General features: G+C 44.4%; 1 protein-coding gene across 7 annotated transcripts in view; it reads left to right on the top strand.

The window, feature by feature from the left end:
• Nucleotides 1–19,339, top strand: part of LOC147010304 (histone-lysine N-methyltransferase 2A-like) — a 155,134-nt gene that overhangs the window by 56,980 nt on the left and 78,815 nt on the right. For all 7 annotated transcript variants that reach the window (XR_015052271.1, XM_085859137.1, XM_085859136.1 and 4 more), the window contains 5 exons: nucleotides 3,876–4,013; nucleotides 15,547–15,660; nucleotides 16,201–16,274; nucleotides 16,417–16,702; nucleotides 18,465–18,602. Coding sequence is in view for 6 of the 7 variants with exons in the window: in XM_085859137.1 (XP_085715263.1) it covers nucleotides 3,876–4,013; nucleotides 15,547–15,660; nucleotides 16,201–16,274; nucleotides 16,417–16,702; nucleotides 18,465–18,602 (750 nt within the window). In the remaining variant the exon portion in view is untranslated. The remainder of the gene's footprint in view (nucleotides 1–3,875; nucleotides 4,014–15,546; nucleotides 15,661–16,200; nucleotides 16,275–16,416; nucleotides 16,703–18,464; nucleotides 18,603–19,339) is intronic.

Here is a 19,339-nt window from a genome sequence, read left to right as displayed (position 1 = left end):
CGGCCTCATCCATGAAGAAATGATACCGGCCTCATTCATGAAAAAATGAAACCGGCCTCATCCATGAGAAAATGAAACTGGCCTCATCCATGAGAAAATGAAACCGGCCTCATCCATGAGAAAATGAAACCGGCCTCATCCATGAGAAAATGAAACTGGCCTCATCCATGAGAAAATGAAACCGGCCTCATCCATGAAAAAATGAAACCGGCCTCATCCATGAGAAAATGAAACCGGCCTCATCCATGAGAAAATGAAACCGGCCTCATCCATGAAAAATATAACAAGATACCGGCCACATCCATGAAAAAATGAAACCGGCCTCATCCATGAAAAATATAACAAGATACCGGCCACATCCATGAAAAAATGAAACCGGCCTCATCCATGAAAAAATGATACCAGCCTCATCCATGAAAAAAATGAAACCGGCCTCATCCATGAAAAAATGATACCGGCCTCATCCATGAAAAAATGAAACCGGCCTCATCCATGAAAAAATGAAACCGGCCTCATCCATGGAAAAAATGAAACCGGCCTCATCCATGAAAAAAATGATACCGGCCTCATCCATGAAAAAATGAAACCGGCCTCATCCATGAAAAAATGAAACCGGCCTCATCCATGAAAAAATGAAACCGGCCTCATCCATGAAAAAATGAAACCGGCCTCATCCATGAAAAAATGATCCCGGCCTCATCCATGAGAAAATGAAACCGGCATCATCCATGAAAAAATGAAACCGGCATCATCCTTGAAAAAATGATACTGGCCTCATCCATGGAAAAATGAAACCGGCCTCATCCATGAAAAAATGAAACCGGCCTCATCCATGAGAAAATGAAACCGGCATCATCCATGAAAAAATGAAACCGGCATCATCCATGAAAAAATGATACTGGCCTCATCCTTGAAAAAATGATACTGGCCTCATCCATGGAAAAATGAAACCGGCCTCATCCATGAAAAAATGAAACCGGCCTCATCCATGAAAAAATGAAACCGGCCTCATCCATGAAAAAAAATGACACCGGCCTCATCCATGGAAAAAATGAAACCGGCCTCATCCATGAAAAAAATGATACCGGCCTCATCCATGAGAAAATGAAACCGGCATCATCCATGAAAAAATGAAACCGGCCTCATCCATGAAAAAATGAAACCGGCCTCATCCATGAAAAAATGAAACCGGCCTCATCCATGAAAAAATGATACCGGCCTCATCCATGAGAAAATGAAACCGGCCTCATCCATGAAAAAAAATGACACCGGCCTCATCCATGGAAAAAATGAAACCAGCCTCATCCATGAAAAAAATTATACCGGCCTCATCCATGAGAAAATGAAACCGGCATCATCCATGAAAAAATGAAACCGGCCTCATCCATGAAAAAATGAAACCGGCCTCATCCATGAAAAAATGAAACAGGCCTCATCCATGAAAAAATGAAACCGGCCTCATCCATGAAAAAATGATCCCGGCCTCATCCATGAGAAAATGAAACCGGCATCATCCATGAAAAAATGAAACCGGCATCATCCTTGAAAAAATGATACTGGCCTCATCCATGGAAAAATGAAACCGGCCTCATCCATGAAAAAATGAAACCGGCCTCATCCATGAGAAAATGAAACCGGCATCATCCATGAAAAAATGAAACCGGCATCATCCATGAAAAAATGATACTGGCCTCATCCTTGAAAAAATGATACTGGCCTCATCCATGGAAAAATGAAACCGGCCTCATCCATGAAAAAATGAAACCGGCCTCATCCATGAAAAAATGAAACCGGCCTCATCCATGAAAAAAAATGACACCGGCCTCATCCATGGAAAAAATGAAACCGGCCTCATCCATGAAAAAAATGATACCGGCCTCATCCATGAAAAAATGAAACCGGCCTCATCCATGAAAAAATGAAACCGGCCTCATCCATGAAAAAATGAAACCGGCCTCATCCATGAAAAAATGATACCGGCCTCATCCATGAGAAAATGAAACCGGCCTCATCCATGAAAAAAAATGACACCGGCCTCATCCATGGAAAAAATGAAACCGGCCTCATCCATGAAAAAAATGATACCGGCCTCATCCATGAGAAAATGAAACCGGCATCATCCATGAAAAAATGAAACTGGCCTCATCCATGAAAAAATGAAACCGGCCTCATCCATGAAAAAATGAAACCGGCCTCATCCATGAAAAAATGATCCCGGCCTCATCCATGAGAAAATGAAACCGGCCTCATCCATGAGAAAATGAAACCGGCATCATCCATGAAAAAATGAAACCGGCATCATCCTTGAAAAAATGATACTGGCCTCATCCATGAAAAAATGAAACCGGCCTCATCCATGAAAAAAATGAAACCGGCCTCATCCATGAAAAAATGAAACCGGCCTCGTCCATGAAAAAATGAAACAGGCCTCATCCATGAAAAAATGAAACCGGCCTCATCCATGAAAAAATGAAACCGGCCTCATCCATGAAAAAATGAAACAGGCCTCATCCATGAAAAAATGAAACCGGCCTCATCCATGAAAAAATGATCCCGGCCTCATCCATGAGAAAATGAAACCGGCATCATCCATGAAAAAATGAAACCGGCATCATCCTTGAAAAAATGATACTGGCCTCATCCATGGAAAAATGAAACCGGCCTCATCCATGAAAAAATGAAACCGGCCTCATCCATGAGAAAATGAAACCGGCATCATCCATGAAAAAATGAAACCGGCATCATCCATGAAAAAATGATACTGGCCTCATCCTTGAAAAAATGATACTGGCCTCATCCATGGAAAAATGAAACCGGCCTCATCCATGAAAAAATGAAACCGGCCTCATCCATGAAAAAATGAAACCGGCCTCATCCATGAAAAAAAATGACACCGGCCTCATCCATGGAAAAAATGAAACCGGCCTCATCCATGAAAAAAATGATACCGGCCTCATCCATGAAAAAATGAAACCGGCCTCATCCATGAAAAAATGAAACCGGCCTCATCCATGAAAAAATGAAACCGGCCTCATCCATGAAAAAATGATACCGGCCTCATCCATGAGAAAATGAAACCGGCCTCGTCCATGAAAAAAAATTAAAGAGAATATACCAGCCTCAACCCCAAAAAAACGATACTCACCTTAAAATAATAATACAATACTTGCCTTCACCTTTGTTGCTTGTATGTTTTTGTGAAGAGTAAAAATTTTCTTCTCCAATATATCTCAATTGACTGAATGGATTTTATTTCTTCTCGTGGATGCTTGTCATGTGATACTTGAATATAAATTGTGTCCAAGTGTATGAAATTAGTCACTTTACTGTGTCCTTTTGAGAGACTATTTTGAAGCAGTTCTGGCCTTCCCACAAACGAAACAAAGAGGTCCTTGTCACCTCCTCCACCGAAGGTGGGAGGAGGTTATGTTTTCATCCCTGTCTATCTATTTGTCTGTGAATAGGATATCTCAAAAAGTTGGGGACGAAGTCAGACATAATTTGGTGCAGAGGTTGGGTGGGTGACAAGGATGGAATGATTCCATTTTGGTCAATATCCAGATCCAGATCTGGATACTAGAATATTTTTTTTAGTGATTCTTCGCCATTGAGAGATAAGGCACGATGTTCCAAAAAAGTTGTGGACGAGTTATGACAAAGCTTGGTGGATGAGATGGTTATTTGACAAGAACAAGCCGATTCAATTTTAGTTCAGGTTCAGATCCAGATTTGGCCTTTCATTGGGATCCAAAACGTAAACTGTTCAACCTGGCGCAGGTATGTACTCTACCGAGTGCCGTTCTAGTTACCCATTTGTATTCATCATTTTTCTGCCTTTCACTTCTGCTTCATTCTCCTAATTTCTTCTTTCCCAGACTCCATCTTTCCAAGATAACCATGGTGGAGAAAGTGCTACAGGTAAAGCAGCAGTGAACCCCATAACAGTGGAGATGGAGCCACGGAGTCTTGACGCTGTTCTGAGTCGTGTGGAGCAAGGAGCATATGGGAGTGTAGTAAGTTGTCACAACATGGGATCAGTTCAGAATCATTATTATTCATAATTTAAATCAATGATTTGGATATTTGGGTAAAGAGTAAGCTTTACATATTTGCAGATAACACTAAGCTTGGTGGTAAGGTCGATAGCAGAGGGGGCAGTGATCCTATTCAGGAAAGTCTAAATACTTCAATAGATTGGGTAAAGGATTAGCAGATGTCATTTAACATACAGAAATGTAAGGTGCTGGAAGGATAGTTATTAAAATATGGATTACATGATACAAGGGGCAGTCTTGGAGATCACCATTCCAGTTAAGAGGTGCTAGAAGTATTTCTTCTCTCATCGGATGTCATATCAATTCATTTCCTGGGGTGAGGTTTGGAGGGGGAGCTACTCTGTGATGATGATGGCTGGTAGTCTAAATGTTTATGGTATGACCATGCATTCTAGTGATGCGAGCTGGGATGCATGTGTTTTAATATAACCATGAGCCTTGGAATTAGGGCCAAGGTGTGCATGTTCTAGTTTGACACACATTGTTTGGCCGACTACTTTATTATTGGAGCTGACGTACTTGTCATTGGGGTCTTTATCCTGCACACGTGAAGCGAAAAGTAGGGTTAAGCAATTGGTTCATATCCGGCCGTCCCTCTGTCTGTCTGATCAGTTTGTGATCGAGGAACAACTTATTTAAATTGAATATTATATTTTGAACACCAATCGGAACATGAAGAGGAGGACAAGTTTCTCGTTTTACCATACGTACTTTGTCTCTGAATTTGTCTCGACCACAGATGTGCAGACAGGGGTGAAATAATATTTTTACTCTGTCTGCCTGCCTGCCAGTCAAACAAAATTGAAAATCATTCCAAACAGGAAACTTATTGTTTTAAGGACGTCATGAGACAAACAACAGGCACAGATAACTAATGTAGAGAGTTAAGGCCCTGTCACACCTTGACGATTTAGCCAGCGTATGCCGACGTATGAAAAATTTGTCTAAAACGCTGGCACACGTCGAATACGTATGGGTAAGTTTTGTATACGTAAAGAACACACTGGCGTACGTCGTAGTACGCCGAGCTGTTCGACAAATTTTACATGCTTGAAATTTTTCGACGTATGCCAGCGTATGACTCGCACGTTCCGCATAACGCTGGCCATAAGTTGTAGGCACGTTACGTGAACGTTGACACACGTCGACACACGTTACTTGTAGGTTACTCATAAGTTGAAACACGTCGAGGTAATGGTTAGCATCAGAGTTCCAGACTCCCTGTTTTTTTTTTTTTTCTTTCTTTCTTCGGTATGACGGTGATGTTGACACTTCGATTTCCAGTGTGATTATAATATAATATAATTAATAGGCTGCCGCTCAACGATTTAAATCATAACCGCACTAGAAATCAAAGTGTCAACATCACCGTCATACCGAAGAAAAAAACAAAAAAAAACCAGGGAGTCTGGAACACTGATGCTAACCATTACCTCGACGTGTTTCGACTTATGAGTAACGTACAAGTAACGTATGTCGACGTGTGTCAACGATCTCGTAGCGTGCCTACAACATATGGCCAGCGTATGCGGAATGTGTGTCATACGCCGAGTACGTCGAGAAATTTTCAGCATGCTGAAAATTTGTCGACGTACTCGGCGTACTACGATGTATGCCAGTGTACTACGACGTATGCCAGCGTGCTCTTAACGTATACAAAACTTACCCATAACGTATTCGACGTGTACCAGCATTTTAGACAAATTTTTCATACGTCAGCATACGCTGGCTAAATCGTCAAGGTGTGACAGCGGCTTCACACTTCTATGTCTAGTGCGGTTATGATTTGAATCGTCGAGCCGCAGCCTATGAATAGCCTATGCCACGTGATCGTCGGCGATACGCTGCCGTGCTATGCATAAGTTAGACTGTCGTTGGGAATTGGTTGTGAACGCCGACAACACGCTCAGCATTCGTTGGTATAAGTTATCTATATGTGATTGAAACGTTCTGTGTACGTTACTAACACGTTATGCATATGTCCAACTCGGTTATGAATATGTCAAAAACTGGAAAAAACATCAATAGTTCAGCGTACACCAACGTTTTACATACATTTTGATACCTTGCCATACGCTGGCTAAAACGTCAAGGTGTGACAGTGGCTTTAGGGTGGTGTAATAAACACTGGGTAAAACGGCGCTCAAACTCAAAATATATTTATTGATACGCCTTCAAACCTCTTTAAACCTTGTGTGAAGAAGATGCCGCCGATATGCCTATGTACAATTTTGATTGACGCTGTGGTATATGGTGACCAATAAAGCCTCCATCTCCTGAAATGCGACTCAGCGTTGTCTTATTAGTGTATAAAGGTGCTTATAGTGCCTTCAGAAAGTATTCACACCCCTCAACTTTTGTCACATTTTGTTGTGTTACAGCCTGAATTTAAAGTGGATTAGATTTAAGTTTTTTGTCACAGTTGTACACAAAATGCCCCATAACGACAGTCAAAACATGTTTTTAGAAATTTTTACAAATTTATGAAAAATTAATAACTGAAATGTCTTGTCCATAAGTATTCAACCCCTTTGCTATGACACTCCAAATTGAGCTCAGGTGCATCCAATTTCCTTTGATCATCCTTGATATGTCTCTACATCTTGAATGGAGTCCACCTGTAGCCAATTCAATTGATTGGACATGATTTAGAAAGAAACACACCTTTCTATGCAAGGTCCCACGGTTGACGGTGCACGTCAGAACAGAAACTCTCCCATGAAGTCCAAGGAACTGTCCGTAGAACTCCGAGATAGAATTATGAGGAGGCACAGATGTGGGGAAGGGTATAAAACAATTTATAGAGTGTTGAAAGTTCCCAAGAACACAGCGAGCTCCATCATTGCGAAATGGAAAGAATATGGAACTACCCAGACTCTTGTTAGAGCTGGCGATCTGAAAAAAACAGAGCAACCGTGCAATACGAATCTTGCTCAGGTCTGACAGAATTACAGAGTTCCTTGACTGAGATTGAGAGAACCTGCTGGAAGGAGAACAGTCTCTGCAACACTTCACAAATCTAGGCTTTATTGGAGAGTGGCCAGATGGAAGGCACTCCTGAGAAAAAGGCACATGACGGAATGCCTGGAGTTTGTAAAAAATAAAAAGGCACGTGAAAGACTCTGAGAGCATGAGGGAAAATATTCTGTGGTCTGATGAGAGGAAAATTGACCTCTTTGGCCGAAATGCAAAGTGTTATGCCTGGCAGAAACCGAGCACAACTCATTGACTGATCTAACACCATTCCTACAATGAAGCATGGTGGTGGCAGCATTATGCTATGAGGATGCATTTCAGCAGCAGGGACTGGGAGACTTGTAAGGATAGAGGGAACAATGAATGGAGCCAAATACAGGAAAATCATTGAGGAGAACCTGCTTCAGAGTGCAAAAGACCTGAGACTCCGGTGAAGATTTCGTTCCAATAGGACAATGACCACAAGCGTACAGCCAAAGCAACACTGGAATGGCTTCAGAACAAGAACGTGAAAGTGCCAAAGCCCAGACTTTAATTCCATTGAGAATCTGGAGAAAGACTTGAAGATTGCACTTCACTGACACTCCCCATCCAAGTTGATACAGCTTGAACAAATCTTCAAGGAAGAATGGGAGAAAAATCCGCAGACCCAGATGTGCAAAGCTCATACAGATACACCCAAGAAGATTTGAAGCTGTAATTTCTGCCAAAGGTGCTTCTACTGTTATGGTCTGTGACCTTTTTCCTCTTCTCTCCCCCCACCTCCTCCGAGTTCGACCCAATGGTTCCACCCATGAGTATAAAGCTTGTAATTGGCTGTGGGGCAAGAGGAGGGAACCAGGAAGTTGAAACAGAGGAGGAAAGGGTGGCTATTTTCGAGTTTCCATCTATAGTATAGTTATCTGAAGGTTGTGTTTGGTTGAATCCTTCCTCCTTTTGGGGCCTGCCTGACGCCTACTGTTGGGGTCTGCCTGGGGCCTACTGTGAGGCCTGGACAGTGGCCTCTCTGATCAGTCTCTTCTTTGCTTGGTCAGCCAGCTGTCCTCTCCATATGTTGGCTTGGTGTGCTGCAGGCCACAACACGACAAAGTTTAACTTTTGCCGATTGAATCAGGGGTTGAATACTTATTGACACAAGGCATTTCAGCTTTTCATTTTAAATTGATTTGTAAGAAATTACAAAAACATGTTTTCACTTTGTCATTTTGGGGTATTTTGTGTAGATCAGTGACAAAATATTTAATTTAATCTATTTTAAATTCAGGCTGAAACACAACAAAATGTGAAAAAGTCGAGGGGTGTGAATAGTTTCTGAAGAGGCACTGTGTATAAGACTGCTTCAGCAGCACTAAACTTCTGGATTTTTAAAAAGATCTTGAAAAATCATTTCATTAAAATTGAAGTACTATCCTTGAACGATGCATGGGGTAAGCCTGTTGGTGGCTTAACGGTTAAGGTGGCTGGCTTAACATCTTCGGGTCTTGAGTAATGGCACAACGGTTCTGGGTTTGGAGCGTTGGCAGGTCTCCTTCAGGGCTCTCTGCTGACGATCTCAAAGTTAAGTTTCCGGTCGTTATCTGTCCCGTTTTAACTGTTTATTTTCTCACCTGCATGTTACTGTGTGTTCCTAGTTCGGTTTTGTTTCAAAAATCGTGCTATTTTGTGAGTTTTCATCGACCTTGTCTTACCGAGTGCTTGAGGCCTACCCATCGTTCCCCTCGGTGTACGATCGTGTTTATTTGTATTTTCTCCCCATTACCTTCAATTTCTATCTTCCCCACTTTCCCAACGTCCCCCATCCCTCCCAACTAAACACTATTTCTTGTCTTAAATAAAAAAAAATTCAAAAAAACTACCTCTCTCCTTGTACACTGACAAGTCTCGATTCTTCTTCCTCTTCTTCTTCTTCTTCTTCTTCTTCTTTTTCACCCTCCTCTTCTTCTTCCTCCTGCAAGCACACCATCTTTATTCTACTGAGCTGACCCTCTCTCGCCATTACCTTCACAATTTCTTTCGTTCTACAGCCTTCCATTCCCGAATCTTACCTGTTCTTCAAAAATACATCAAAAAATAATAATCTTCCTTGTATCCTTTCGATCTCCACACCTCCTGTAACCACGTGTCTCTCTCTACTCTTCCTGGAACTTTTCATCGACCCAGCAGCTTCACACTGCGTTTACCGTCCAAATTCACCACACAATTCCACGATTTTACTTCAACCTTCCCTTTTCCAAATGTTACGCAATCTTTATTTAAAATAAATAATTTCACTTTTGACGACGCACCTCCCAGAGCCAAGTGCTTCTCCCATATCCACGTGATCTGTTTAGACTCCCTGCGTTTATCGATCCAATTTCACCATTCACCTCACGATTTTTCTACAACACTTCCATGACCTAATCTGATGAAAACTCTCTCAAACAATAATAATTCTAATAACAATAACGATCTCTGATAATTACATCTTCCTCTTTCACACATGTGGTACTCTTTACTGTATCATAATACACTACTCTTCTGCTATTTAAACAGACTGCTCTCAATTCGACCTTTCCTTCATACCTTGCCAAAAATCCAACTGTTACAGCGTTTCTTCTCTCCATTCTCTGAATTCGCCTAAAGTGCATCCATCAAGAAACGTTAAATCGCATCTCTGACCTAAAACTTTTTTAAAAACCCCAGTTTGCTATGAATGTTCGCTTTCCATCAACCATTCTTTTTTCCAATTTCAGTGCCAACTCACCCCTCTCACCCCTCACTCTCAAAGCAACCATCACACTCTTCTTCTTCCAAGCCTCCCTCTCACCTCTCTCAAAAACTCCCCCTCACCTTTCTCCCACCATTCACCCCTCCTCACTCATCCTTCTCAAAGTTGCCCCCCCTCTCATCCACAAAGCTTCCTCCATCCACTGCCCTCTCACCTCCATCTCTTCACTCCACCTCCTCAAATCCTCAACTGCCTTCTTCCCCCTCTCTTGTCCCCCCTCTCCCCCAGCACCACAGAGCCTTTTCTCCTCCTCATCCGGCCCCCTCCCCTTGCTATTCTGCAATCCCCCACACTCTTTCAACAACCCTCCGTACCTCCCCCTCTCGTCCCTTGTCCTACCCTCCCCTCCCCTTCCACCTCCTGCACCCAAAGCCTCCTCCCTCCCTCTTTATTAACAGTGTGGACCTCATATATCCGGGGCCTTCACTCAATCCTTTCAGATCTTTCCATACAGGTTGCCACTGACAAACCAGACATAATCTGCCTAACAGAAACTTTCCTCCCCCAAGACGTGTCTGACTCCCAAGTATCTCTCCCTGGTTACTTCCTCCTCCGGTATGACAGACCTGAGCCTCGTCCTGGTGGAGGAGTTGCTCTCTTCATCAAAGACTCTATTCCTCACTTTCCATACACTGCCCTCACTCCCCCACACCCCCAGGAATACCTCTGGCTACGGCTTCCCCTCCACTCCCACCTCATGTTTACATGTGTACTGTACCGTCCACCTAACAGTGATGACTCTATCTACACCTCACTATCCGAAAACATGGACCAACTTCTATCTTCTCATCCAAACTCTCTCTTCCTCATATGTGGCGACTTCAATTGTCATCATGCCAGTTGGCTCGGTGTGGGTACCTCTCTCACCTGTCATGGCACTTCAGCAAAAGCTTTTTGCGACTCATTGGTACTGACTCAATCGGTCAACTTCCCAACCCGGATCTCAACCAATGGTACTCCATCTCTTCCGGATCTGATTTTGACAAATTTCCCTGACAATATCTGCTGCTATTCTTTCGCTCCAATCGGTTCTTCTGACCACATCCTTGTCAAAGTGAACATCTCTCTGGCTGTTATCAGAGCACTACCTCACCGCCGTCGAGTCTGGCATTTCAATCAAGCCGACTGGCAGGGTCTCCGAGCAGCCATCAAACTTGTAGACTGGTCTCCTATCGCTACTTTCTCCAACATTAACTCATCCTGGGAATTCTTTCAAAGAAACTTGCTCTCCCTCATGCACAGATTTATCCCCTCTCGTCTTCAGTTGTCCTACCCTTCCTCCCGCCCATGGTTTACTGAAGCTTGTGGCGAGGCAACTTGCCTTTGCCTCATGGAAAGCAAACCCAACTGAGGGTAATCTCAGTTCCTCCCAGAAAGCCCGGAACAAGTGTGTATCGACCCTCAGGAGAGCCAGAAAACAACATCTTTCTCATCTCAAGTCTGAACTTTCAAACCTCTCTCCCTCCTCAAAATCCTGGTGGCATCTAATCAAATCTGTTTCTGGTGTATGTTCCCCCTCCATCCCCTCCCTTATCTCAAAAGGCCGCACTGCTGATACCGCACTTAAAAAGGCTGAATGCCGAAACTCGGTGTTTGCAGCTAAATCTTGTGTCCAAAACCCATCGCTTTCTCGACCCACCTTACCCAGTCGCACCCAACTGTCCCTGGACTATGTGTCCTTTTCTCCTGACAAGGTGGAGAGCTTGTTGTCAAACTTTGACTCAGATTCTGCAACCGGTCCAGACGGCATCAGCCCACGTGTCCTCAAAGCCTGCTCTTCTGCTCTTGCTCACCCTCTCTCTGTTCTATTCACCCTCTCATTTGATCAAGGTCATCTGCCATCTGCTTGGAAATCTGCATCTGCAAACATCACTGCCCTGCATAAAAAGGTGCAAAAACAGATCCCTGTAACTACAGACCAATCAGCCTTCTCCCAATTATCAGCAAGGTTATGGAATCCATCATCGCTTCAGACATTAATTCCTTCCTCTTCTCCAATGGCTTGATTTCTGATCATCAATTTGGATTCAGTCCAGGTCAATCCACCCTGGATATGCTGCTTCTGCTCTCCCAACAATGGATGGAAGTCCTCAATGCCGGACATGAAATCCGAGCCGTATCCCTGGACATATCATGAGCTTTTGACATGGTCTGGCACCCTGCCATGCTCACCAAACTCTCTTCCTCTGGTATCCAAGGACAACTCCACTCATGGCTCGCAGACTTCCTCTCCTGTCACAGTCAACGCGTGGCCCTAAATGGAGTTCTATCATCCCCTCTTCCTGTCCAGGCAGGAGTTCCTCAAGGTAGCGTTCTGGGCCCTGTTCTTTTTCTGGTTTTCATCAATGATCTCTCCGACTCTCTGGAAAATCCTCTATATCTCTTTGCTGATGACTCCACCCTCTGCAGTACCATCGGTCATCCCTCAGACCGGCAAGCAGCAGCTTCTTCGCTCACTGCAGATCTGGGTACAATCACAAACTGGTCCAACACGTGGAACATGTCTTTCAATCCGGACAAATCTCACACTCTCACGATGTCTTTCCAGAAGGACCATTTAGAACCCCCCCCCCCATCCACTTTCTCAACAATCTTCTGGAAGAAGTTCTTTCTTTCAAGCTTCTTGGTCTCAATATCTGCCATGACCTTTCCTGGGAAAGCCACATTTCAAACCTCGCCTCCAAAGCCAGTTGCGGACTGGGAATCCTCCGTCATGCAAAGTCCTTCCTCGGCCCACCTGAGCTCCTGACCACAAACAAAACTTTCATCCGCAGCCTGATGGAGTACTGCTCTCCACTCTGGGCTGGTGCTCCTGCCTCCCACCTTTCTCGGCTTCACACTGTGGAAACCAAGGCATTTTGGATCATTGGTATCTCCCGCAATGAAGTTGAATATTTGGGCCTCTCACTCTCACCGCAGGCTGGTCGGTGGTCTTTCTGTCTTCTACCATCTCCTATCCAGCCTCACCTCCCCCCCCCCCGCTCTCTCTGCGATTTGTCCCCACCACATTTCCACAGGGTGCTCAAGGTCAGCCAACAACCCCCTTCTGGTAAAACTACCAAAATCACGAATCACTGCTCACGTTCACTCTTTCATTCCTCTTTATTCCCGCTTTGGAATAAACTCCCTCACTCTATTCAATCCCATTCTTCCCTCCAGGCCTTCAAAACAGCTGTTCACCACCACCGCTTATCATCCCCCATCCAAATCCTCGATCTTTTCTACCCCTAATAATCCACCCAAGCCCACCTCCTTCAAATTCCCTGCTTTCCTTCCTGAAAGTCCCTGTAATGTCCATCTTGTATTCCCCATGTTCCCCGCCCCATCCCTCTCCCTTCCACAGATCTCCTAATGTCTCTGTTCCCCACTGTTTTGTCCTTCCCACTCCCGCCCCTCTTGTCTCATGCCCCCCCCGCACCCCCCCCCTTTGCTGTGCGTTGTGTGTTAGCTCTCATACGAGCCTCGACAATGTATACCAAAAAAAAAAAAACACCAGATGGGTTGATTCAGCCTGTCATCCTTCCAAGGTCAGAAAATTGAGTACCAGCTTTCTGGAAACAGGGGACACTGCGTCAGCAGCACAGCGATGCTCCCAGCAATGATGCAACCAGCAGTCATAGGATGCATAAGAAATAATACTGTGCAGGGTATCATGTTCTATGAACTCTCTAATTTATATCCAGTGTCGAAGCTCGAGTAGGAGCAAAAACACAGAATGGATCAGGACGTAAAAGAACAAAAAGAACAGTAGTGAGGGGCTGGGGGGGGAGGGAGGGAGAGGTGAGGGATAAGGGGCAGAGAGAGGGAGGAGGGTGACATAGTGGGAGAGGGGGGAATATCCCATCATGAGGGTTAATGAACAAATTGGAGGGAGACTTGAAGGGATAAGGGATAGAGGGAAGAATGAGGACAAGGGGAAGACACAGGGAGTAAACAATATGGATACAGCCGGAAACGCTCAAGTCATGAAAGTGGCAGGAAAAAGTGGAAACCCGGAAAAAGGTGGGATTGTAGAGGGCTCATGGGAGTTAAAAAAGATGATGGATGTGGGTGGGGGATGATCTCGGCTGTTAGTGAACAGCTATTTTAAATCCCTGGAGGGAACAATGAGTTTGAACAGACTGAGGAAGTTGGTTCCACAGCTTTGTTGTAATGTTTGAGTTTTTACCTTTTTTATCTTGCCAAAACGAAGTTTTTGCAAGATATGTTAGTCAGCTTGTATGTTGTTTTTTTTGTTTTTTTTGTCTGTAATCACGTATAAAAAATTCTGCAGAGCACAGTTATCATTGGAAATTTTTGTAACTTCGCATATCAGAGACCTATAGAGGTCCCTTTCAGTGCACAAAATTTTGAAGGTCAAGGTCAAAGGTCAAGGTCACTTTGTCGCAAATCAGGGGAGTCGACGAAACCCTTATTTTTTGAGTAATTTTGGTCGGATCGTCTTCAAACTTCATGGGAATATACTTCATGGTCTGGCGCTCAGCTGAATAATTTTTGGTGGCGATTGGCCTTGACCTTCATGGTTAGCGCCTCAGGTCAAACATATTTGACCCCAAGGTCAAATTTTCAAGTTTTAGGAACCATATCGTGTAGTACCTCAAATTGAACACCTCAATGAGTGCTTTCTTGATATGTCAAGCTTGAGACATTTTGACGTCATTTGGTGACGTTATGAGGCAAACACATATTTTTCATGGTTACTCTGTAGAACGATTCTCATCGGAATCTCTCGTAGGCAGATATTCCTCAAGGAGTCGCTCCTGGTGGATAGCAGCTCTGTTCACCTCAGTGTGACCTTAAAGAAATCACACGTGGTCACCTTTTGGCAAGATACGGGTCACCCTGCGGGTGACATTGGTTTATTTTTTTTCTAACACAAAGAGGCATCTCTCGACAAATGATGGCCAGGGAGCCAGAAACACTACCGTGGATTGATTCCTTTCCTTTGGGGCTCTCACGATGATCCTGTCAAACAAAAGACTGACTGATGCTGTGCTTAGCAGTGTTGCAACCAGTATTGCATTAAGCGGTGTGCTGCTCTTTATGAGCCCCTGCTGGTCCTAGCCGGAAACGGAGGCTTATGGATTTGGTCTTGATTTTCGTGTCCGTGCGTGCATGTGTGCGTGCGTCTGCAATCATATATCGGACATGTGTGGACCAATTTTATTCGTACTTGGCACAAAGCCAACACATGATGGCATACATATGCACAACATTTTGTTTCATGACGCGATCATAGATAGCGAGCTCGTGGCCATTTTACTTGTGAAAAACAGCAACCCGGTATCGGACACGTCCTCAACCGTTTGTCAGACAGGCATTCACCGATGTTGTTCAAACTTGGCACACAAATAATTAATGATGGCTTACATATGCACGTGATTTTTTTTTCAAAATCAGATCCAACATGGCTGACTGGTAGACTGGCAACCATTTTCGTTGCACATAAATAAGGGCTTTCTAGCCCTTTTACTCCGTACAACAAAATTACTGAAACAATGGGGGCTATGACTTTTTATGTCTTTTTTACTTGTTTTTCACAGACTGCATCTTGTTGCATGTCAATCTTCGGGCACCGCAGCGAGGGTACTGGTAACCCGGAGGGTGTCATGGCAGAAAATAAATATAGATACCACTGTGCCCTTAGCCGTGTTTTAAGGGGTAACTTTATAAGGAATATTTATATTTTAGCCTCTTTATTCCAACTGTCTTCATTGTCTGTTCTTGAATTCCTTCTTTATACTTCAGCTCAATTTTGCAGAAGATGTGATTCGGATGCTGAGGATGGCCGTGGAGGGTTCCAGTCCATTGGCCCCTGAGGTCTGCAAAGCATGCAGCTCTGCCAAGGCGCTGTTTATCCGGGTATTCATGGCACCTTGGACTCCCAGAGATCAGAGACTGTCACACCACACAGCTTCGAATAACCATGGCGTTTATCATGATCAGATTGAAAAAAATTCAGTTGCAGCTTTTTTTTTCAGTAAAAAGGTTGAACAATTATTGATCATTCAATAATAGGAAGATGTGCATGAGTGGTGGCAGGTGACGCGTTTCAATGCAAATTTAGTGTGGGCTGTTGGCCTAAGCAGTGGGGGGTATAGTGCCAAAGCAGCATGTGGGGTGGGGGAGGGGAGTGTGTTACCAGAGTGGCAGGGGCGGTAGTCATAGTGCCAGAGCGGTGTACGTGGTAGGAGGGGGGTGGCAGTGCAGGGAGGGGAGGGTTGCCGGGGGGGCATGGCACCAGAGCAGTATTGGTGTGCGGCAATCACGTGGTGGGGTCTATGACACAAGTAGTTAGAGAGTGAGTGGTTGAGCGGTGGCAGATTGCATTGTTGAATATTGGGAGATTTTCTGGTGATAGATGTTGTGGTTAATTTGGTTTTCTGTGTGAGTGTTTGACAGCAAATGGAGAAAGCCTTTCCTTGGTTTGATGTAAAGAGATCTCGGTGCTGGGAGCTCGGCCCAGAAAGTCAAAGGTAACATCTCTTAACACCATAACCAGAAACAATAGTAGTTGGAGCAACCACTCCAAAAGTTTCCAAATGAAATGAAAATTTCACTTGAGAGAATAATTTTGTGGGTGCGTTGTTGGTGGTGGTGGTGTTGCTGATGATACAGCGGTCTCCTCCCAAATGCCATTCTGCCCCCTTCTGCCGACCACAACTACGCACAATTTCGAGATGCTGGTGGGGAGTCTGAGGCTGGAGGTGACGGCCGGGGGGATGGCGGAGAGATTCGACGCTTGCATCCTCCTCGGCAGATAATTCCTGCTCCAGGGGCTGCACGCCCCAACTTTGGGCCTTTGGACGAGGCAGAAGATGGAGGTGACGGGGAAGTTCCGGCACATGTGACGGACACTCGTCAATGCTTGCTGTGCTTGCAGTATGGAGACATGGAACCAAATGTGTGTCCACACCTATATCTGGATTTGTCTATCGAGTTGTCATTGATTGTACGATGTCTAAGTCTTTTCTTATTTTAAATAGACAAGATATAACAAAGCGAAAACGGTAATTGTACACACTCACTTGGTACTATGCAAAGCCTCGATTTTTCTCACACTCAAACTCAATGATGTCTTTCATCATCTACCGCAAAATGGGTCAAACCTGTGATCATGTGCTATGGCTTGAGGTGCAATGAAAAACTTACAGAATCCTCCGCTTGTTCTGTGGTGTAGGTGTACACTAGTTTATTATGTGGTTAGCTTATTTCTGTATCACTAGTTTGCCTGTACTCTCATTTTCCCCGTGCATCAAAGACCAATCACCACGGCACACGATGATCAGTTTAGCTCTCGTAGTTAGGTTTGACTGCTCAGCCATTCTTTCGATAGGAGATCAGGGGGATGGTCAATGGGACCTGCGGGGCCGTGATGCATCCCTGGCCAAGAACGGTGTGCGATGGCATTTACAATCTGTTCCATGACCTTAAAAAGAGACCCAGGATTAGGTAGTCACTTGGGTCTCATAAATGTGATCATTTCTTCCTGAATCGTGACAAACACATTACTTCTTAACTCGTAACTATATACCACTTATCCGTCCTGTTTGTTTCTGAGTAAATGGCCGTGTTTATGTGTGCACTGCTTATCTTTTGCCCTCCACCAGTGTTTTTACACTTTGATTGGCCATGTTGGTGTGGTTTGGTGGTTGCAATTGGAATCCAACACAGATTTGCTATTCTGTGTTCTCTTTTGCAAGTCAAACTGAAAGCTCAGGGGTGTGTTCCGTTAGCAAGCAGCTTGCTTGATTCAAAGCGCTCAAGCAAGTACTCCTACGGAATGGAGTGCTCCTCACCGCTTAACAACATGGTGGTCTCCATGGTAACAATGATATCATGGTACTCAAAAGCAAATTCTCTCCGGGCAGTCGTTTTCAGTTTTACTCGATCCTCCTGTGACAACAACTTACCTGATATAAGCTATTGTATTAGCAGTGGCGACAGAGTACGAGGACGAGGGGAAGAAAGATAAAGAAATGGTAAGTCAGGAGGAGGAGCCCCCTGCTTCGCTTATCTATGGACCAACTGCTGTGCATTCTTGGGGAGGGGTTTTCCATGTTGTAGATCTTAAATAATTAGGATGAAAAGTGGAGGAACAATAAAAATATGAAATGAACCTTTAACTATCATCCTCTGTGATCGCAAAATTGAAGATACAGCCACCAATCGTTTTTAATTCCACTCTGGTGGCCATTTTTGTAAACACAAGGATGTGTTCTGTTCGCAAGCAGCTCAAGTACCGTTCACCAAGCACCTCCCTTAATCACTTGCTTCACTTCCCGAGCGGCTTGCAAAGCTGTCGATGCGGGACGGCTGGCTTGGCGAGCAATAGCAAGCCGCTTGCTAACGGAACATGCCCCAGGTGATGCACATAAACCTCTGATGTCACTTGAAATGCCTCATCAGTAGAGAGATTGGGTAAAGACGTCAGCTTTGAGCATTTGCCGTGCTTTACTGATGCAAAACTCCCTTTAGATTGAAACCACTTTTGGTGCAGAAAAGGCTGCGTTGCATCTCGCCAACTCGACGTCTTGAGTGCCATTAAAACAAGTTCGCTTAAGTGGCTGTTAAGGTTACCAGTCGACCTTTGTTGTTTTCTTTCACAATCTCCTTACGATGCAGGTGAATGAGAGACATTTTGAGGTGCGGTACGTGTGTGACAGGAATCGGGACGGTTGCTGTCCCTTGGTCCAGATGAGTGGACCCACGTGAACTGTGCTGTATGGTCCGCGGAGGTCTATGAAGAAGGTGACGGTGCGCTTCGAAATGTTCCAGCCGCAGTGTGGAGGGGACGACAGCTGGTAGGATGTCGGGTGGGGATGGTCGGGAATGAGTTGTGCTGGGATGGTACGAACAGTTGGAGAGGTTTGATTATAATGGGCGAGGAAGTAAAGTGGACAAATAAATGTTTAGTTGTAGATAGTACAGAACAACAGGTCATGAAAATTGCAGGTAGGTATTTGAAATGGCCAACCTTGTCGATACAGTTGTTGATGTAATGGAATTTGTAAAACTAGTAATACCCACTCCCTCCGAGAGTGAAGTATGGCTTCAGTTCCCACTACCTCAGGCAGTGATCAGTGGTTGAACCACTTCCACTATTCCTCATGTACAGGCAAAAATCGCAAGTAGTCTCCCCATTCTCGCCAGGGGTAGGAGAAAGGTGAGGGGGGATTATTTTCTGCCCATTACCTGTCCCTGGGAACCCTGAACAAGTATGCAAAATTCAGTGGAGATTTGCCCAGTCGTTTTGGATTGTGTAATGATCAGACATGCAGACAATTGTCTTATTTTATAAAGTAGGATGTAAAACTATATTAATATTGATTCGCCATTGTTTTTGGCCTGGTCAACAATGCCGTGATTTGGAACAGGCTGAAGCAGTTTCTTCACGATAGTTTTTGTTTTTTTCACTTTGCTCACTCGTATCATCATACATACGAATCGCTGGATACATTGCAATGCTTATAAACACCCAGTGACGCCAGTCTTCATGGCTTTATTTCATTTCCGCACATGCCATAACCTCTAGAATCTT

This window comes from Eptatretus burgeri, chromosome 16 (genome assembly GCF_056783735.1).
Source record: "Eptatretus burgeri isolate ZD-2024b chromosome 16, Ebu_testis_v1, whole genome shotgun sequence".
NCBI classification, from domain to species: domain Eukaryota; kingdom Metazoa; phylum Chordata; class Myxini; order Myxiniformes; family Myxinidae; genus Eptatretus; species Eptatretus burgeri.
This window is presented reverse-complemented; position numbering and strand designations above follow the sequence as displayed.